This window comes from Chelonia mydas, chromosome 1, assembly GCF_015237465.2.
Source record: "Chelonia mydas isolate rCheMyd1 chromosome 1, rCheMyd1.pri.v2, whole genome shotgun sequence".
In the NCBI taxonomy this organism is placed as follows: Eukaryota; Metazoa; Chordata; order Testudines; family Cheloniidae; genus Chelonia; species Chelonia mydas.
This window is the reverse complement of record NC_057849.1, coordinates 261,144,532-261,161,570: the sequence shown is the minus strand read 5'-3', so window position 1 is coordinate 261,161,570 and position 17,039 is coordinate 261,144,532. Positions and strand designations below refer to the sequence as shown.

General features: G+C 45.7%; 1 protein-coding gene across 1 annotated transcript; it reads left to right on the top strand.

The window, feature by feature from the left end:
• The first annotated feature begins 4,237 nt into the window (after positions 1–4,237).
• On the top strand, positions 4,238–11,094 carry LOC102946339 (pentraxin fusion protein-like). The gene is made up of 4 exons (XM_037899025.2): positions 4,238–4,298; positions 6,634–7,012; positions 7,818–7,972; positions 10,409–11,094. The coding sequence occupies exons 1-4, from the start codon at positions 4,238–4,240 to the stop codon at positions 11,005–11,007; spliced, it is 1,194 nt and encodes a 397-aa protein (XP_037754953.1). The 3' UTR covers positions 11,008–11,094.
• The last annotated feature ends 5,945 nt before the right edge of the window (positions 11,095–17,039 follow it).

Sequence of the window (17,039 nt, the reverse complement as noted above, 5' to 3'; positions counted from 1 at the left end):
GTCTCGCTAAAGGCTAGATTGTAAATGTGAACTGCATAGCCATTCAACAAAGCAAGGGGACATAACCCTCCCTGCCTCCACACACCACCACACACCCTCCTCTGTACAACCATGCAGGACCTACCTGAGTCTGGGCAAAGGGGTGGGTGTGGGGAGCAGGGGCTGTCTGAAACTCCATTTCTCCCCTCCACTAACAAGTGAGTGCTGAGGGGGCCTAGGCAGAGCCATGACTCCCCCGCCATTCCCAACATGCCCCAGCTCGGAGAACTGGCTGCAGAGGAAATGGTGAGTATGTTGTGTCTGGCAAGGGCCTGACAAGTATGCTCCCTATGCCTCTAACCCTGTGTGAAACAGGAGATCGGGAGGAAATGTGACTCCGAGCAGTGTCTTTGAGTTATAGTGACTTCCTGGGGTGGTGCAGCTCTGTGCTTCCCCTTCCACAGGACTCAGACTATACTCACCATCTCGTGTTATCCTAGAGGAGATTCCTTAATTCAGGACTCATTTTAAGACATTCTCATAGTATCTCCTAATCATGAAAAATTTGCTGTGCACTTCGGTGAAGCACTCTGTTGTTGCACTTCAGCTATTCCCGGTTGTCAGAAAGTGTTCTACAGCTGAGCCTTTAGGAGCATAGACCAAATTTTGCGTGGACAAAGCTGGCATAGTGCATTACTTAAAATGCACTATGTCCGGCTGTCACCAGCCCTCTCAATCCCTCCATTTTCAGAAGCCCTAGATTTACTTCCTTTTTTTTTTTTCAAAAACAAGATGATGCTAAAAGTTTAAAACAGATAAGAAAAAAAAAATCTCCGTGTGTTACTGGCAGTGTTTTTGTATTGTTAACATTTATGATCATTTACAATTTCAGTTTATAACTACACAATCATAGAAAGGTAGGGCTGGAAGGGACCATGAGAAGTCATCAAGTCCTGCCCTCCGTGCTGAGGCACGACCAAGTAAATCGAGACCATCCCTGAGAGGCGTCTGTCCAACCTGTTCTAAAAACCTCCAGTGATGGGGATTCCAAAACCTCCCTCAGAAGCCTATTCCACAGCTTAACTACCATTACAGATTTTCCTATTATCTAACCGCAATCTCCCTTGCTGCAGATAAATCCCATTACTTCCTTCAGTGGACATGGAGGACAATTGATCACAGTTCTCTTTATAACACCCCTTAACAGATTAGAGGACTGCTATCACATTCCTCCTTCAATCTTCTTTTTTCGTGACTAAAGATACCCAGGTTTTTTAATCTTTCCTAAAAGTCAGGTTTTCTAAATATTTTATCATTTTTGTTGCTCTCCTCTGTGTAGTATTTGGGAATGACTGCTTATGAGGTGTGTCTCCTTTAAGAAATAAGGGAGTGGAGCTGGAGGAAGGAGCAGAGGGGCCCTGATGGGGGTCACATGGAAGAGAAACCTAGAGGAGGTGCCAATAAGACCCCTGGAATAAAGTTTGTTCTTGTTTGCATTTAAACCTATGTGGTCTTCAAGTTAAAGCGATATCACACTCTGGACTCTCTCCAGTTTCTCCACATCTTTTCTCAAGTGTGGCACCCAAAATGGGACACAGTATCCCAACTGAGGCCTCACCAATGCCCTGTAGGGCAGGACAGTTACCACCCACCCATGTCTCACATACAACACTCCTGTTAATATACCCCAGAATGACGTTTTCCTTTTTCACAACTGCATCATATTGTTGACTCCTATTCAATTTGCGATCCACTATAAGCCCCAGATCCTTTTCAGCAGTACTACCACCTAGTCACTTAGTCCCCATGTTGTAGTTGGGCATTTGATTTTTCCTTCCTAAATCTAGTACTTGGCTCTTGTGTTTATTGAATTTCAGTATGTTGAATTCAGACCTATGCTACAAATTTCAGAACTCATTTGGAATTCTAACTGTGTCCTCCAAAGTGTTTGCAACCTTGCTTGGTATCATCTGCAAATTTTATAAGCATACTCTCCACTCCATTATCCAAGTCATTGATGAAAATATTGAACAGTACCAGACCCAGGACTGAGCCCTGCAGGACCTCACTAGATATGACCTTCTAGTCTGACAGCAAACTATTGATACACTTTGAGTATGGGCTTTCAACCAGTTGTGCACCCACCTTATAATAATTTCGTATAGACCACATTTCCCTAGTTTGCTTATGAGAATTTAATGTAGGACTGTGCCAAAGCCTTACTAAAATTCAGATATATCACATTTACTGTCTCCCCCCATCCACCATGCCAGTAACCCTGTAAAAGAACGATATTAGATTGGTTTGGCATGATTTGTTCTTGACAAATCCATGCTGGCTATTTCTCATATTCCTGTTATCCTCTAGGGGCTTGTTTAATCATTTGTTCCAGTATGTTCCCAGGTATCGAAGTTAGGCTTACTGGTCTATAATTCCCCGGGTCCTCTTTGTTCCCTTATTTAAAGAGAGGTACTATACTTGCCCTTCTCCAATCTTCGGGAACCTCACCCGTCCTCCATGAGTTCTTGAAGATAACTGCTAACGGTTCTGAGATTGCTTCAGGTAGTTCCTAACGTACCCTAGGATGAATTTTATCAGGCCCTGCTCACTTGAAGACAGCCAACTTATCTACATATTCTGTAACCTGTTCCTTCCCCTTTGTTTTTAATATTAATTGTGTTGAGTATCTGTCACCATTAACCTTCTAAGTGAAGACTGAAGCAAAATAGGTATTAAACATCTCGGCCTTCCTGATGTCCTCAATCATTATCTCTTTTTTCCTGTTATGTAGAGGACCTACACTTTCCATCATCTTTCCCTTGCTCCTAATGTATTTAAAGAAGTTCTTCTTATTACCTTTTATACCTGTTACTAGGGGTACCTTATTTTATGCCTGAACCATGCTGATTTTGTCCCAACATTTGTGTGGTAGTCTTTTGTACTCCTCCTTAATGATTCATCCATGTTTCCACTTTCTGTAGGATTCCTTCTTGATTTCCAGGTCATTACAATGGAGCCATATTAGTCTCTTCCAATCTTTCCTTTGCGTCAGGGTAGTTTGCAATTGTGCATTTGATATAGTCTCTTTGGGAAACAGCCAGCTCTCCTGAACTCCTTTTTCCCTTAGAGTTTCTTCCCATGGGACCTTGCCTATCAACTCTCTGAGTATTTATAGTCTGCTTTTCTGAAGTCCATTGTTCTTATTCTGCTGCCCTCACTCCTTTCTTTCCTTAGAATCATGAAACTTGTCATTTCATGATCGCTTTCACCCAAATTGCTTCCACCTTCAGATTTGATACCCATTTCTTCCTGTTGATCTGAATCAAATCTAAAATGACTGTCCCCCTAGATACTTCTTCCACTTTCTGAAACAAAAAGTTGTCCCCAATATACTCCAATAACTTAGAGAAATGGGTGGGTCATGAAACAGCTTCACTTTGAGACTTTATAGACTTGGCACCTGATTCTGCCATGTGTTATGTGTGGGCATAGCCCTGCAGACAGTGGCAGATGAGACAATGGGCTGACAGGGCCTGTGCCCTGGAGCCCCAGCCAATTGGGGCGCCTTTCCCTCACCAGTGGTCCGTCGCGGCGTGCTGGAAGCCCAGAGTCCTGGCAGAAGCGCCAGTCAGGGAAGCCCCTGTGCCCCGACCCTGCTCCTTGGCAGAAGTGCCAAGGCGGTGGGGGAAGCCCCAAAGCCCGGACCCTGGTCTGACCCTGGGACTGAAGGAGCTCTGGCTCCCCGCTGCAGCCCCAGGGCCCTGATAGCAGGGACAGAGCTTCTCTGGGCTTGGGGCCACAGTGGTGGGGTGGAGGGGACAGAAAGGAGCAAATGGTCGTAGGGCCGCAGTGGGGGGGCAGAATGGGGTGGGACCATGGGTGGAAGGCTTGGGGAGGGGTCCCCCAATTGCTCTGGCCCATTGCCCCATGAAACCTTAATCCACCTCTGCCTGGAGAGCCGTGTTGAATTCAATGGGACTCTGCGTGGACAGGGAACTCTGACCTCATGCAGTTCCTCTCTCATTATTGATTTTTTCCCCTACTTTATCAGTCACAGAGACCTTTAAATATTTGTTTTGCCACCTAAGACCCAGTGGTCACAATTCTGTTTGGAGGATATTGGTGCTCAGGTGAGTTTAATCCCCTCAAAATCTTTCCATCTCCCACAATAGGGGAGTTGTCCAATTTTCAAACAGGGTCTTTAAATAGAAATTGAACATTTTGTTTGCAAATACAGTGAAAAGGCCACTATACAACCATGTTACGTAGCCTCTCCCTGCTTCTTATGCTAACCCTGAAGGGACTGTCTGCAGATGAAGGTAAGTGCTAGTTAGAGATTATTCTTTACTTTTATTTCCCCTTTCCTCGCTATCTGATCATTTTATTGAGAAGGATTCCTATTAGCAGGCCAAGTCCACCACTGCCAAAAGCAGCTACAGAACCAGTGTTTTGACCCACTCACATCAGCTGTGAATCTGTCCCACTGAGCACTCTTACATGCCAACTGTTTTTTCCATTGATCGTTGACAGATTTGATCATAATCCTGTAAAACGCTCTTAGCTCCCAAATGCAGATGTGAAAGTAGAATGAATTATATTGAAATGATAATTCATTAAAGAAATGCTACTTGAAGGGTTTGTTGAAATATAGTTGTCAGGAAGAGAAACATTAAGGCGTGTGAGACAATGGGTCCTCAAACTAATTTACTTAGAGCTCCTACTGAGCTAGAAGATTGGTAAACGTTAGTATGCAAATAAGATATGTATGTATATTTGTCAGTTTCTGCTTCCTTTTGTCTCTTATGTTAAATTGGCTTTGGCTTAGCTGTATGTAACCCTTCTGCCCGTCAGAGTTGGCAGCAACAAGGGCAGGGTTCAATATCTAGGGGATCCATTCCAACAACACAATGCAAACCGGCTCGAGCCCCCACCCAGTGACCTGGGACAAATATATACCACCCTCCCTGGGTGCCTCCAAGAGGCAATACTTCCCCTCTCACAAGCACATAGTCTGAGTGTAGCAAAAAGCCTTTTAATAACAGAGAGAAACAATGTGGCATTATGTTGGGGAAACACCACCAACAGGATTCATAACACAACCCATGAGCAAAAACCAACCCCAAGCAAATTGGGGCATGCCCTTTCCCTTTGGTTCTTGAGTCCAGCAACCCCAAATCACCCAAAGTCCCAAAAGTCCAATGACCCAAAAGTCTCTGTCCCTGGTCAGGGCAGCCCCAGAGTTCGAAAGTTTATCTGCAGAGCTTTATCTCCCAACCTGGGTGGAGGGGGGCAGGGGGAGAGAGAGGTAAGGGGCACCTTACATGATCTGAAGCTGACCGCCCCACAGCTCCACAGGCCTTCGCTCTGCCAGCCGCCCCACGAATTGCTTCGCTCAGCTCCGCTCTGCGGCCCACAAGCAGCTCCCGCCGTCCCACAAACTGCTCCGCGTCCCACAAGCGGCCGTCCTATGAACTGCTCCACTAGCCTGTCCACAAGGCACTCCAGCTGTCCTGCAAACTGCTCCACAATATATCTTCAGGCTTCCCCACTACTTAACACAACGCTCAGTGACTTCAGCTCTTAGTCAGTTCAGCTCTTTGGTGAATTCAACTTGTAGTAGGGGAACCTCAGTGCTGGTGCACCATTAGCCCAAAGTGAGCTCAGCAGCCTGTAACTAGACTCCTAATAGAATCAAAATTAGCTCTGATATTCCACAGTGGAGAGAGGAGGAAGTGAAATCAGCATGTAAGGCCCTCACCAAGGGGCCCATGCCACCAAGTATTAATACTTGTCCCCAGCCTCTCTCCCCCCACAGAGTTTTGGAACCCATGACCCTTGCCTAGCGAGTGCTACTTAGTTGATGGTGAGTCCCTCCATCATAACAAAAGGCCAAGTACTGTTCCAAGCACAGTTCCCATAATCAGGGTAATAACAATTTATTCTTCCTGCCCCAATAACAGAGACACTGGGGATCCCACAGCAGCCAAAGTGACCATTTGGGCAGCTATGGCCTCATTCTAGGCGGGGTGGGTGTGCCTATGCAAATGAGATCGGCCCCTGAAGTTCTTTTCCACAACTTGCCACACCTCACCACCAGATGTCAGGGTGGAGCTCATCCTGACACTGCTTACATGTATAAATAAAAAGAAAAGGAGTACTTGTGGCACCTTAGAGACTAACCAATTTATTTGAGCATAAGCTTTTGTGAGCTACAGCTCACTTTATCGGATGCTGTAGCTCACGAAAGCTTATGCTCAAATAAATTGGTTAGTCTCTAAGGTGCCACAAGTACTCCTTTTCTTTTTGCGAATACAGACTAACACAGCTGTTAGTCTGAAACATGTATAAATAAGTTATCTTTAGCCTCAGAGAGGGGCTCACGTCTGGGTGCATTAGCAAGGCGCTTTGCTAATAAACAGAGTGGTCTGACAAAGTATGTGAGTCCTGAATCTGACTTTGACACAGACAATGGGATGCACTCCCCTATCAGCAAGACCTTCTCCTATCTAAAATGTTTCCCTGAAAAGAGTTTTGCAATGTTGCCAGCTATTCCTTCAGATGTTAGGCCCTCTCTGTCAGTGCAAACGGGGTTTGTCATTTGAAACTTTTAGATCACTTGCAGTAAGACAGGGTATTCCTGATTATTTCCTGCAGTTCCTAATGTGGCACTTGAAGGTGTAGCATCCCAGTCCAGCACCTTTAACGAATATGGACACCCTGGCAATGCCATTGATGGGTCCCCATCCAGTGATTACATGCAAAAAAAATGCAGCCACACTGGCTTAGATATTAATCCATGGTGGACAGTGGATCTGAGAAAAAGGTTTGACGTGTTCAGCATAAAAATCATCAATCGAGGAGACTGTTGTGAAGAGCGTATAAACGGGGCTGAAATCCGAATTGGGAATTCGCTGAGGAGAGATGGCACAACCAATCCCAGCTATGGCCTGATGGTCTCAATGAAACTGCTTGAGCGCATAGCAGAGAATGGAGTGGAAATTATTAGAACAGATCTCAAATGGTTTTGTTGTTCGTAATGGTTTTAACTAAGCTATGCACTGTTCCCATTGGTCAGCACAAGTATCTCCATTCATACAACTTGTGTGTCGGAATCTCCATTTTTAACATGTTTTAAAATTGTTTCAGTCAAACATGTTGGAGATGGAGTTTTAGAGGCTAAAAGCATTTTCCTCATCTCTCTTGCCATTAATTATGTGATCACCTTTCCGCTCTCTTAAGACCCTTGATGCTGCACTGGAAGTGAACAGCACAAACCCCAGCATTCATGCCGAGTCCCACTGGTGGCAATGGTACTGTGTGTGAGCACAGAGGTCCATGCTAGTGGCTCCCAAAGCAAGACTGGGCCCTTACTTAGTCTTTCACAGTTTCTTTGTTGGAACCACTTTCCCATGGGACACTGACTAAAGGAATCGACAATATCAATTTAAAGACAGTTGCACATTTACAATGATTCAGCATCAGACTCTGCCAGTCTTTAGAGTGTTACCTGGAGACAACTAGAGGAGTGAGGTACGATGCAATGTGAACAAAGGTGGCAGTATTTGGCACTACAGATCCTCATGCCAATCTTATAGATTCAACCCTATCTATAGCACTGCTATAGCCAGCACTAGAGTAAATAGTTTGCTTGTGTTGTTCTGCTCAAATAATGATTCATTATTTAACAAATAACTGAGGGAAAATGAGATGATGATGACATTTTTATTTTTTTCTGAATTATGGCGACACTTTGAATTCTTTATTCTTTTTTCCCCTGTGATCCAAGTTGTTGTTGTTAAAGGATAATAATAATTACTATTAATCTGGTTCATTTCAAGATGTGCCACAATCGACTCCATGGGCCTTGGGGAAACACGCTCATTTGACTGTAAAGGAATGCAAGGGCGGTACGTGACTGTGACCATCCCAGGCAGAGAAAAATACCTCACATTGTGTGAAGTCCAAGTGTTTGGTCTACCAGTAAGTTCTTCTGGTGAGTAGGATATCATCTCAGTGGAATGCACTGGCTTGTGTTCAGATACATGGCTGCCATTTGCTGGAGAGAATCAGTTCTACATAGGTGTATGTACATGCACAACTGCTTTCTGATCATTGGAATTAGATATACTCAAGTGTGTGGTGTATTGGACACACACCAGCAATGTTCAATTTATGTCACTCAAAAGAGAAGGGACTTCTGGGGAAAAGCCTTTTCTGCTGCAAAGAAAGTTTTGATGAGGTTTGTGAGTTAAGTCTCCAATTTGACTGTGACCACTGAGGTGGTAAACAAAGTTTGTGAGATGCCTGGAACTGTGTAAACAACTGGTATGAATGTTTTCTTACATTTTTAAAGAATAGTTTGTCTCTTTTTCTTTCTCTGTTTCCTTCCAACTTTTTCCTTGCCTTTCTTTGGTTTTTGTGCCTTATTCTTGGGTTCTAGTTTGGTTTCTGCTTTGGGGGATTTTTGTTTGTTTAATATTCTTTCACCCCCTCTCTATATCCCCTAAAAGGGACAGTCGACTTGATCTTTTGTTAACGTCCTCCTTTTAAAATACAGTACTCCAGTTTCTGAAAGACAACCCTTTATTACTTGATTTTTTTTCTGCTTTTCTGTTGATGTTTACAGATGTTTTCGAAGTTTTTCCAGAAAGGCAGAAACTGACTAACTGACTCTATAAAGGAACGCTGAAACTAACTATACACAAAATGCTGTCAAATGTAGAAGCGGCCTGTGCTTACTCTCACTGAAGTCAGTGACAAAACTCTCCTCGACTTAAATAGTGCTAGACCAAGCCCCGTGTAAACAAACTGGGGGGAAAGGGGGTAATTTTAGGTGTTTCTTGTTACTAAAGTAACACACACAATTTCAGACAAATATGTAAATTTTCAAATTGACTATGTCCATTTAACAAACAAACTAAACTTGTGACCTACAGTTTTTCCATCATAAAAACATAGGGTTGCCAACTTTCTAAATGCTGACAGCTGGACCCCCTCTGTCACACCCCCTACCCTGCCTCTTCCCCCTGAAACCCTACCCCTGCTCCACCTCTTCCCTTGAGGCTCCACCATTGCCCTGCCCCTTTCCCCAAGGCCCCGCCCTCTGCTCTGCCTCTTCCCTCAAGGTCCTGCCCCCCACTTGCTCCTCTCTCCCTTGCCCCCTACCCACCTCCTTCCCTTGCTGACATTAGGAAAAGAAATTCATTATGGAGTCAGGTATTTGACTTGAAGCAATCCTGTTTATGCACAAGCAATGTGCACAAAGTCCTGTTTCCCAGAACACAGTAGGAATTAAGAAGCAGGAGGCAGTTTCCTTGCTCTCAGTTCCAAACCTCTTTCCAGTCAGCACTTCTGCCCAAAAAGTTCTCCCTATAGGCTTTCTCTCAGGGCCTTGTTAGCTGTGCTCCACTTGCTGTCTCTTTGGCTTTCTGCTTCTGCTGCCTTCTCTGCCTTCTTCTGCTTCTGGCTGCTTCTGCCCACAGACAAGCACGCTTCCACCAAACAACAGCCAGCCAGCTGCATTGGCATTCAGTCACCAGTGAAACCCCTCCAACCACATAGCTCAACATCTAATGAGCCTTGCATGTGTTCTGTGGTTTGGTCAGTGGTCCCTCTTGTTTCAGTTATCTTACTCCAAAAAGTAGCTTAACTGCTAACATTAACCCAGATGAAAGGCAGCTATCAGACCCACCAGTGTTAGCCAGGTTCCACCCATCCTCTAGCCTAATAATATACAAAGTGTGTCAAATGCACAAAGTACAGAAAGGGAAGTGTAGAAAACAAAGAATATTCTTTCCTGTAGTCTCTTGCAGTGCAAGTAACCTGAAGGGGGACGCGTGGGGGATGGGGCTGGGGGCAGAAGGGGGGCCAAGGGAGAGACCTGGCCCCAAACATTTCTGGAGTCGGGCCCCGGGCCAGGAATATTCCTGGTGCCCAGGCACCACAGGCCCATAGGACTCACTGACCATGCCCTGGACTCTCTCGTTCTTCTCCCTAAGATACTTGAGTGTGTACGTTTTTGAATGGGTGATCTCATCAAAGTCAAGCCACCACTGAACACGTTCAAGGTTCGCCCATCACTTATTACGACTGAGCATGATCACACAACCCTCCCCGGTGTGACTCACCATTTGGCAATAATTATCCAAACCACTCTAACGTTCAGAACAAATACTGTGAAGGCAAGTGAACGAAATCTCACACTGAAGAATGAATTTCATTCTCTTCAACTGTTATCACACACTTGGTTTGAAAGATGGACACGTTTGTGGAGGGTTCTTCATTACTTTTGCCTAAGTCACATCCTGTCTTCTTTCCTGATCCTATTCTGACTCAAACCCATTCACTCCTCACAGAGAGTCAAGTGATGAGAGAATTACAGTTGCTGTGGGATAGGTGTGATTATAACTATCTATGATTTCTGCCCTAGATCTCCTTGAAAAAGCCTTTATTTTCCCGGAGGAAACAGACACTAGCTATGTTGTCCTGTCCCCAGCTCTGCCCTTGAGTCTTGGAGCATTCACACTTTGCATGAAGGTGGCCTCAGAGTTACCAGCCAATCGGGAAATCATTCTTTTCGCCTACCGCACCAAGGACTATGATGAACTTAACGTGTGGCAAGAGTTTAATGGCACCTTCAGCTTGTACCTGAGTGGTCCTGGGGTGCACTTCACTCTCCCAACACTCAACACCTTTGGGAGCCATATGTGTGTGACCTGGGACTCCAAATCCGGTCTCACGGCCTTTTGGGTAAATGGTAAAAGGAGCGTAAGAAAATTGTTGAGACAAGGGCATAGGATCCAACTACAGGGCACTGTTATACTGGGGCAAGATCCGGATTCTTTCTTTGGCAGCTTTGACAAGGCCCAAAGCTTTGTGGGAGAAATAAGCGACCTTTATACGTGGGACCATGTCTTATCACCCTCCATTATCGAGGATGTTTACCTCCACCATTCATTTCCCAAGGGAAATATTTTTGATTGGCAATCATTATCATATGAGTGTACGGGAAATGTGATCTTGGAGTGATGTGTTGTGTAATGTGAACAAAGAGGCTTCTGATGTTCTAATGTTTCATTTCTCCTACATGTGCACAAAAATAAAACAGAACGAGAAACAGAGTTCAAAACTCTAAAAATGTGGGGGTGTTTTTTTACAAGATAGAAATTAGAGATGGCAAAGCCCTTATAGGCAGCCTAGTCCCATGCCCACACATGTTAATGCCACACTTGTATTTAACGTATTATCTCCAGACTCCTGGAGACCAAAGATGCTATGCAGATTTGTGGTGCAAAGATTTGCAACCACCTTTACTGGTAACACTTTAGCTCTAGCTAACTGGATATGCAAAAGGTCATGGGGGTGGGAATATCTGGTCTATCAATCATGACACAGTGACCAGCCCCATTAGCTGCGTTCCCATGCCTACCATGTGAACTCCTATTCAGGGCAGACTGTCACTACAACAAGGCTAACAACCTCACAAATCTATGATCCCTGGCACTGGCACAGAACCAAGCAATCCAGATGTGGGAAATCCTGCTTGGTAGGACTCCCCACACCAGAGATGTGCTGCTTGGTCCTGTGTCACTTTCCCATATATACACCCATGACCTTCTGCCACATTGCTTGCTGCAAGAGAAAAATACCAAACGACTAGCCCTCAAGTCGCCAGACCCTAGCTTAACCGAGTGATCTGGAGCTCCTCCAAGAGCTGCTTGACGGAGAATAAAAAGTGTTGGAAAACTCCTGTAAAATCCCTTAAATAACCAAACTGATCAGTCCTCCAAGGAAGGCATTCAACATGCATCCTTGTTGTGGGGAACCCTCCATGCTAGACTAAATTGTAGTGGGGAACACCCTAGTAAAAATATCCTTCCTAGCTCTGGCAAGCAGTCAGTTACTCCTAAGGGTTCTGTGTTTCTCTCTGTCAGATTGCTGCCTCTGGCTCCCACCTGGCTACCAAAATGAGTGAGGGAGAGTGGGAGTGTTACAGCCAGGCTCATGCAAAAGATAATAATCTGTCATCCTCTCTGCCTGTTTTATAGTTGGCAGAGGAATAGCTGGCCAGTTAAGGTACTAGCCAATCAACCTCCCCCTGCTACTTGCCCTGTGTTTTACCCCGGGCCTCTATTCCTTTGTCTTCTCTAGGAAAAACAAGCAGGGGTGGGGGAAGGCAGGTTTCAATCCAGTTAGCTCAACTGAAAACCCCATTTAGCACCAACACAGACACAGTTAAAACCTTTAGTGCCACGCCTGCCCAAGTGTAAGCAGGGGAATAGTCCCGCTATTGTGGGGAACTTTCCTGGCTTCTGCACTACCCTGGTGAAGTGGGCTAGCGAAAGGATCTGAGTCCTCGCTCCCACTTCCTTTACCCAGTGGCCTCCCTGCCCTTGAGGACTTCTCTTCCACTCTCCTGTCTGGCAGAGTCCTCGTAACCCAACAAGACTGGACCCAGGATTCCTGGGGGGCTCGACCCCCAACCCTGCTGCAGTCACCTAGGACAGGGGCTAGGGTGTCCCCACTCCAGGGTACTCTCTCTGCACTGGGCACTTCTCTGACCCACTAATCATTACATACAATTGGAAGCAAATGCAAATTATTTAATCAACAATTAATTTTAAAAAGAATAAGGGGAAATGGGAAAGGTTAAAGAAAACATCAACCCCCTCTGTGGCAGGGAACACAAAACAAACAGTGTCTCTGGAATGTCCGGGCAGTTCACAGTCTGTCCTTGTAAATCCCAGGCCGCCTTCTCAGGCCCTGGCTGTGCTGCAAGGATGCTGTGGGTTGGCCACTTGCTCTGGTGGTGGCCACAGGCTCTAGGTGGCAGGGCCCTTCTTCCCAGTGTCACCCCCGCGCTGTCGGGGTTACTAATCCCCCTTCGAGTCTGGCCTGCAGAGCCTCCTGGCTGAGGCGTCTCCCTGTGCTGGGCCCACTGTCCAGGGTCCCCCTCGCTCTCCCCAGCTGCTCACAGCACCCAGCTCCGGACTGCTCCAGACCCAGCTCCAGCTCCAACGCCACTCTGTCTTAGCTCCAGCTCAACTCTGCCTCAGCATGGCTGCTGCTCTGCCTCCAGCTCCCTGGGCTGCTTCTCTGGCCCCTCTGGCTCTGGTTGCTGCAGCTCTGCTCCCCGGACAGGTCTGCTCTGCAGGCTGCTTCTGTGACTCTGCTCCCAGCACTGACCTGCTTCGTGGGCTGCTTTTCTGGCCCTCTGGCTCTGGTTGCTGCAGCTCTGCTCCCAGGGCAAGTCTGCTCCCTCTGGGCTGTGCCTCTGGCTTTGGGGCTGCAGCTCTGCTCCCAGGACAGGGTCTGCTCTCTCTGGGCTGCTGTTCTGGTCCCTCTGGATCTAGGCAAGCTCTGCTCCCCAGCTCAGCTTGGTCCCCTGCTTTCTCCTTAGCTCGGCCGCACTCTGTCTGACCCAGGCAATCCAGTTCACACGGAGGACGGGACCTCCCTGGCCTCCTGACTACCTGATTAGCCTGCCCGCCCTGTCATTCAGACTGACCTGGAGCATTGGCCTCTCCCCATTGTTCCCGGGGGGCAGTCAGTCTCAGGGTTCCGATTCCCCATCGACGCTTCCCCTTTGAGTACTGGGAGCTAGCAACTAAAACACCCCCACTGAATGTTAGTAAGGGGGCAACAGTCCCCTTACACAAGGCTTGCAGTTTGGGGGGGAGCAATACCACCCCTTGCCCTCCTAACTACACCCATGTTAAAAAGTGGGGGGCATGGCTCTCTGGCCCCGCAGGTTCTGGCACTGCACCGGTGCCCACCCCCACTTCTATATTCTATAAAGGTTCTGGTGCTCTTGGGTCATGAATTTCCCTGGAGATTAGTACACATCGCACTGGCCTTTAGCACTCCTTTCCAGTATATTCATTACGAAGCACCATTGACAGCAACAGTAAAATATACTTATACTCTCAGTTACTGTGCAACTGGTATCATGGTCTTCCAGGTTTCATTCTCCACCATTTCCAGAGCAAATGTACTTAATTTACAAGTAAAAACACTATCCCCTCTCCCACCCCAAATTTCCAAAACTTCAAACTCAACCTGGGATCTGAGAATCAAGCTGGACTCTTCCTTCCTTTCACATCATCACCAATTATAAAGGTTCAGCCAGAAAATTAGCCCATTTATTAATTTTTATGACCCCATAGGAATCCCTCAGTGGCACCTGGGAAACCGCATTGCAATCAACAGAACTTGGCAGTTAAGGAGCAAAAATCTGTAAAAGAAACCTGGTTTTAGTCATTAAATTAATGACTCGATTCAAAAAGAGGCAAATCACCTGAGTAAGTGTCATGTTCATACATATACTTTCAGGGCAGAATTGCATTTTAATGCATTTGGCAGGCTGCCATGGCTCCAAAAAGGGGTCCAGTGTCACGCCGCCACCAACAGTAGTAACTAGACTGGCAGCCATCTTGTGAGAGGAGGAGAGAATATCGCCTTCAAATACAATCCTAGACTGCAGATGTAAAAATGCTACAGTGTGATGTTTACTGCAGTCCCTGGTGCTCCTACCTCCAGGTCTGCAGCTTCATCTCAATCGTGATTTGAAGCAACCTGTGCACAAGTGACAGAGTATTAAATCCATCTCATAATCATCATTGACTCATGGAGTCTTTTTGTATTTGTGGGGCAATGCTGCCATTACGTGGCCATTCTAATTTAAACAACAATAATTTAAACTGTTCCTTTTCCATAAGATCTAACCCTATTTAACATCAAAACCTATTGCGCATTGATCATTTGAAAGATGATACTGAAGCACATAAGAAAAAGCTTGAATCCTGTGCCTATTATGGGAAACTCAGAATTTCCTGTTCTTTCTTTTTCTAGTTCCCAAAAGCGGACAGAATCCTATTTGAGACAGTGACACCACTTAGGTAGATGCTAAATTGTAGTGTCTCTCCTTCTATGTACTTTCCTCAATCATCAAGATCACCCCTTACCACTTGATTGTTTTTATAACTACTGCTGTACACTGGGCTTGATAGTTCTAGAATTTTATTTTTCTCCTACAGTCAGCCTCAAATAACTTCCATGAGATGCCTTTTAGCCATATTTTCTGATTGAACTCACTAGTGTTTTCTTTTCTAGGTCTCCAGGGCACTGCCTTGGGGTGTGAAGGGATCCCCCCAGGCTGCAGCCTGGGACTGTGGGACCACTGTGCCCCCTTAACTCTCTTCAGCCTGTGCTGTCTCTCACAATGCCTTGCTAGTGACCAGCAGCAAGCCCTTCCAGGCACTGTGATCGCTCAGCACAACAGCATGTGGAGCCCCACACCCAGCTAGATTGCATAAATGCTTCCAGCGCCACTCATGTCTCACACAGAGAAAGGCACCGGACAAATCCTGCCCCCAGCTCCCAGCACTGTACCTCAGGAATATACCGGCTAATTTATTAATTGGTTCACCACTTCAACAATGGAAAGTGGACATACACCAGCCTTTGTCAAACCTGAGCTTATTTGCCCCCACACTTCATACCAACTCACTGGTAAAGATAAATAATTAAACAAATGTATTGACTATAAAAGATAGATTTTAAGTGATATTAAGTGATAGGCAAAAAGTCAGAGTTAGTTACCAAAAGAAATAAAATATAAGTACGCAGTCTAAACTCTCAACCCTATTAGACTCGGCAGCAACTACATTAAGCAGTTTTTCTCACCCCACTGGTTACTGCAGTCCTTAATATATAGGTTTGTTCCTTTAATCTGGGCCAATCTCCTCTGTTGGAGTCTTGTCTTCTTCTCAGTATCTTGGTTGCTTGCAGTACAGGTGCGGGCAGGAGAAAGGCCTAGTATGTGTCCACGCTGTCTGTTTTATACCCTCAGTCCATGCCCTTCAAAACACAAGTCCAGGCATGTCTGGGGGGCATTGCTGAGTCTCTCCAAGCAAGGTTGAGCAATTCCTCTGGGGTGGCCTCATGTAGGTGAGTCATTGCATTGAAGCTCCCTTGCTGGACAATGGCTGTTGATGGGTTGTTTCACACCCCACCCAGGAGTTGGTTACTTTCCTTTCTGTTCCCTCTGGAGAGCTAATATCTGGCTGATTCCCCAATTTACAGCATGTTTTAGTGACAACCATACAACACAATTCTCATAATTTCACAGGCATTAATGATATACATATATGGACAGAGAAATGACTTTCAACAGATCGTAACCTTTCCCCTGATACCTTACAAGGCATGCTTTATATGTAATATCACAATTACATACAGATGCGGAATATGGAAGGTTATGGGGTGCTCCCCCAAGGTACAGAACGTCACACTTGGGTTTTTCCAACTGATCAAACAACAGTTTTGCTGTAATATCTCCAAAGCAGCCCTTGATTCTCCTGGCATTTACACTCTCCACCAGGCTAGCCTCTGAGTTATTGGGTGAATGGGAAATCATTCTCTTCTCCTACTGCACTGAAGATAGCAAACTCAGTGTCTGGTGAGAATCAGATGGCAACTTTAACTTGCACATGAGTGAAGAGAAGGTGATGTTTGCCCTTCTAGAACTCCACTTCTTTGGAAATCACACGTGCATGACCTTGGAATCCAAATATGGACTCACAGCCTTCTGGGTAAATGAAAAAAGGTGTGTCAGAAAAGCATACAGTATAGGGCACAGAATACTACCTGGTGGCACTGTGATGCTGAGGCACGGTATGGACACTTTTACCAGAACTGTTAAGCAGAACTGAAGTTTTGTGCAGGAAATCACTGACCTCTGTATGTGGGATTATGTCTTGAAAGCTAGCAATATCCGAAATGTGTTCTGGGGGCATTGTTTTCCTAAGAGAAATATTTTTGATTGGAAGTATTTGTCTATAAGATTACAGGCAATGTGATGGTGTTGCCAAAGTAATAACTAGAGTGCCAGGTGTGCTAACATCATGGCAGTGTTTTATTATTCTGTTTCTCCTGCACATAAAGAGAAAATGGAAAGCTATAACAGATAACCTAACCAAGTTGTGGGGTGAGAGGGCATGACTGCTCCTATTTAGACAAGAGAAAATTTATGGGGAATCTGGGGCATTGCCTACACAGCA

Coding starts and splice junctions, on each gene's coding strand:
- LOC102946339 (XM_037899025.2), top strand. CDS start 4,238: ATGTTACGTAGCCTCTCCCTGCTTCTTATGCTAACCCTGAAGGGACTG. Junction 7,013..7,817: donor CTCAAATGGTTTTGTTGTTC/GTAATGGTTTTA, acceptor GTTCATTTCAAG/ATGTGCCACAATCGACTCCA. Junction 7,973..10,408: donor TCTACCAGTAAGTTCTTCTG/GTGAGTAGGATA, acceptor TTTCTGCCCTAG/ATCTCCTTGAAAAAGCCTTT.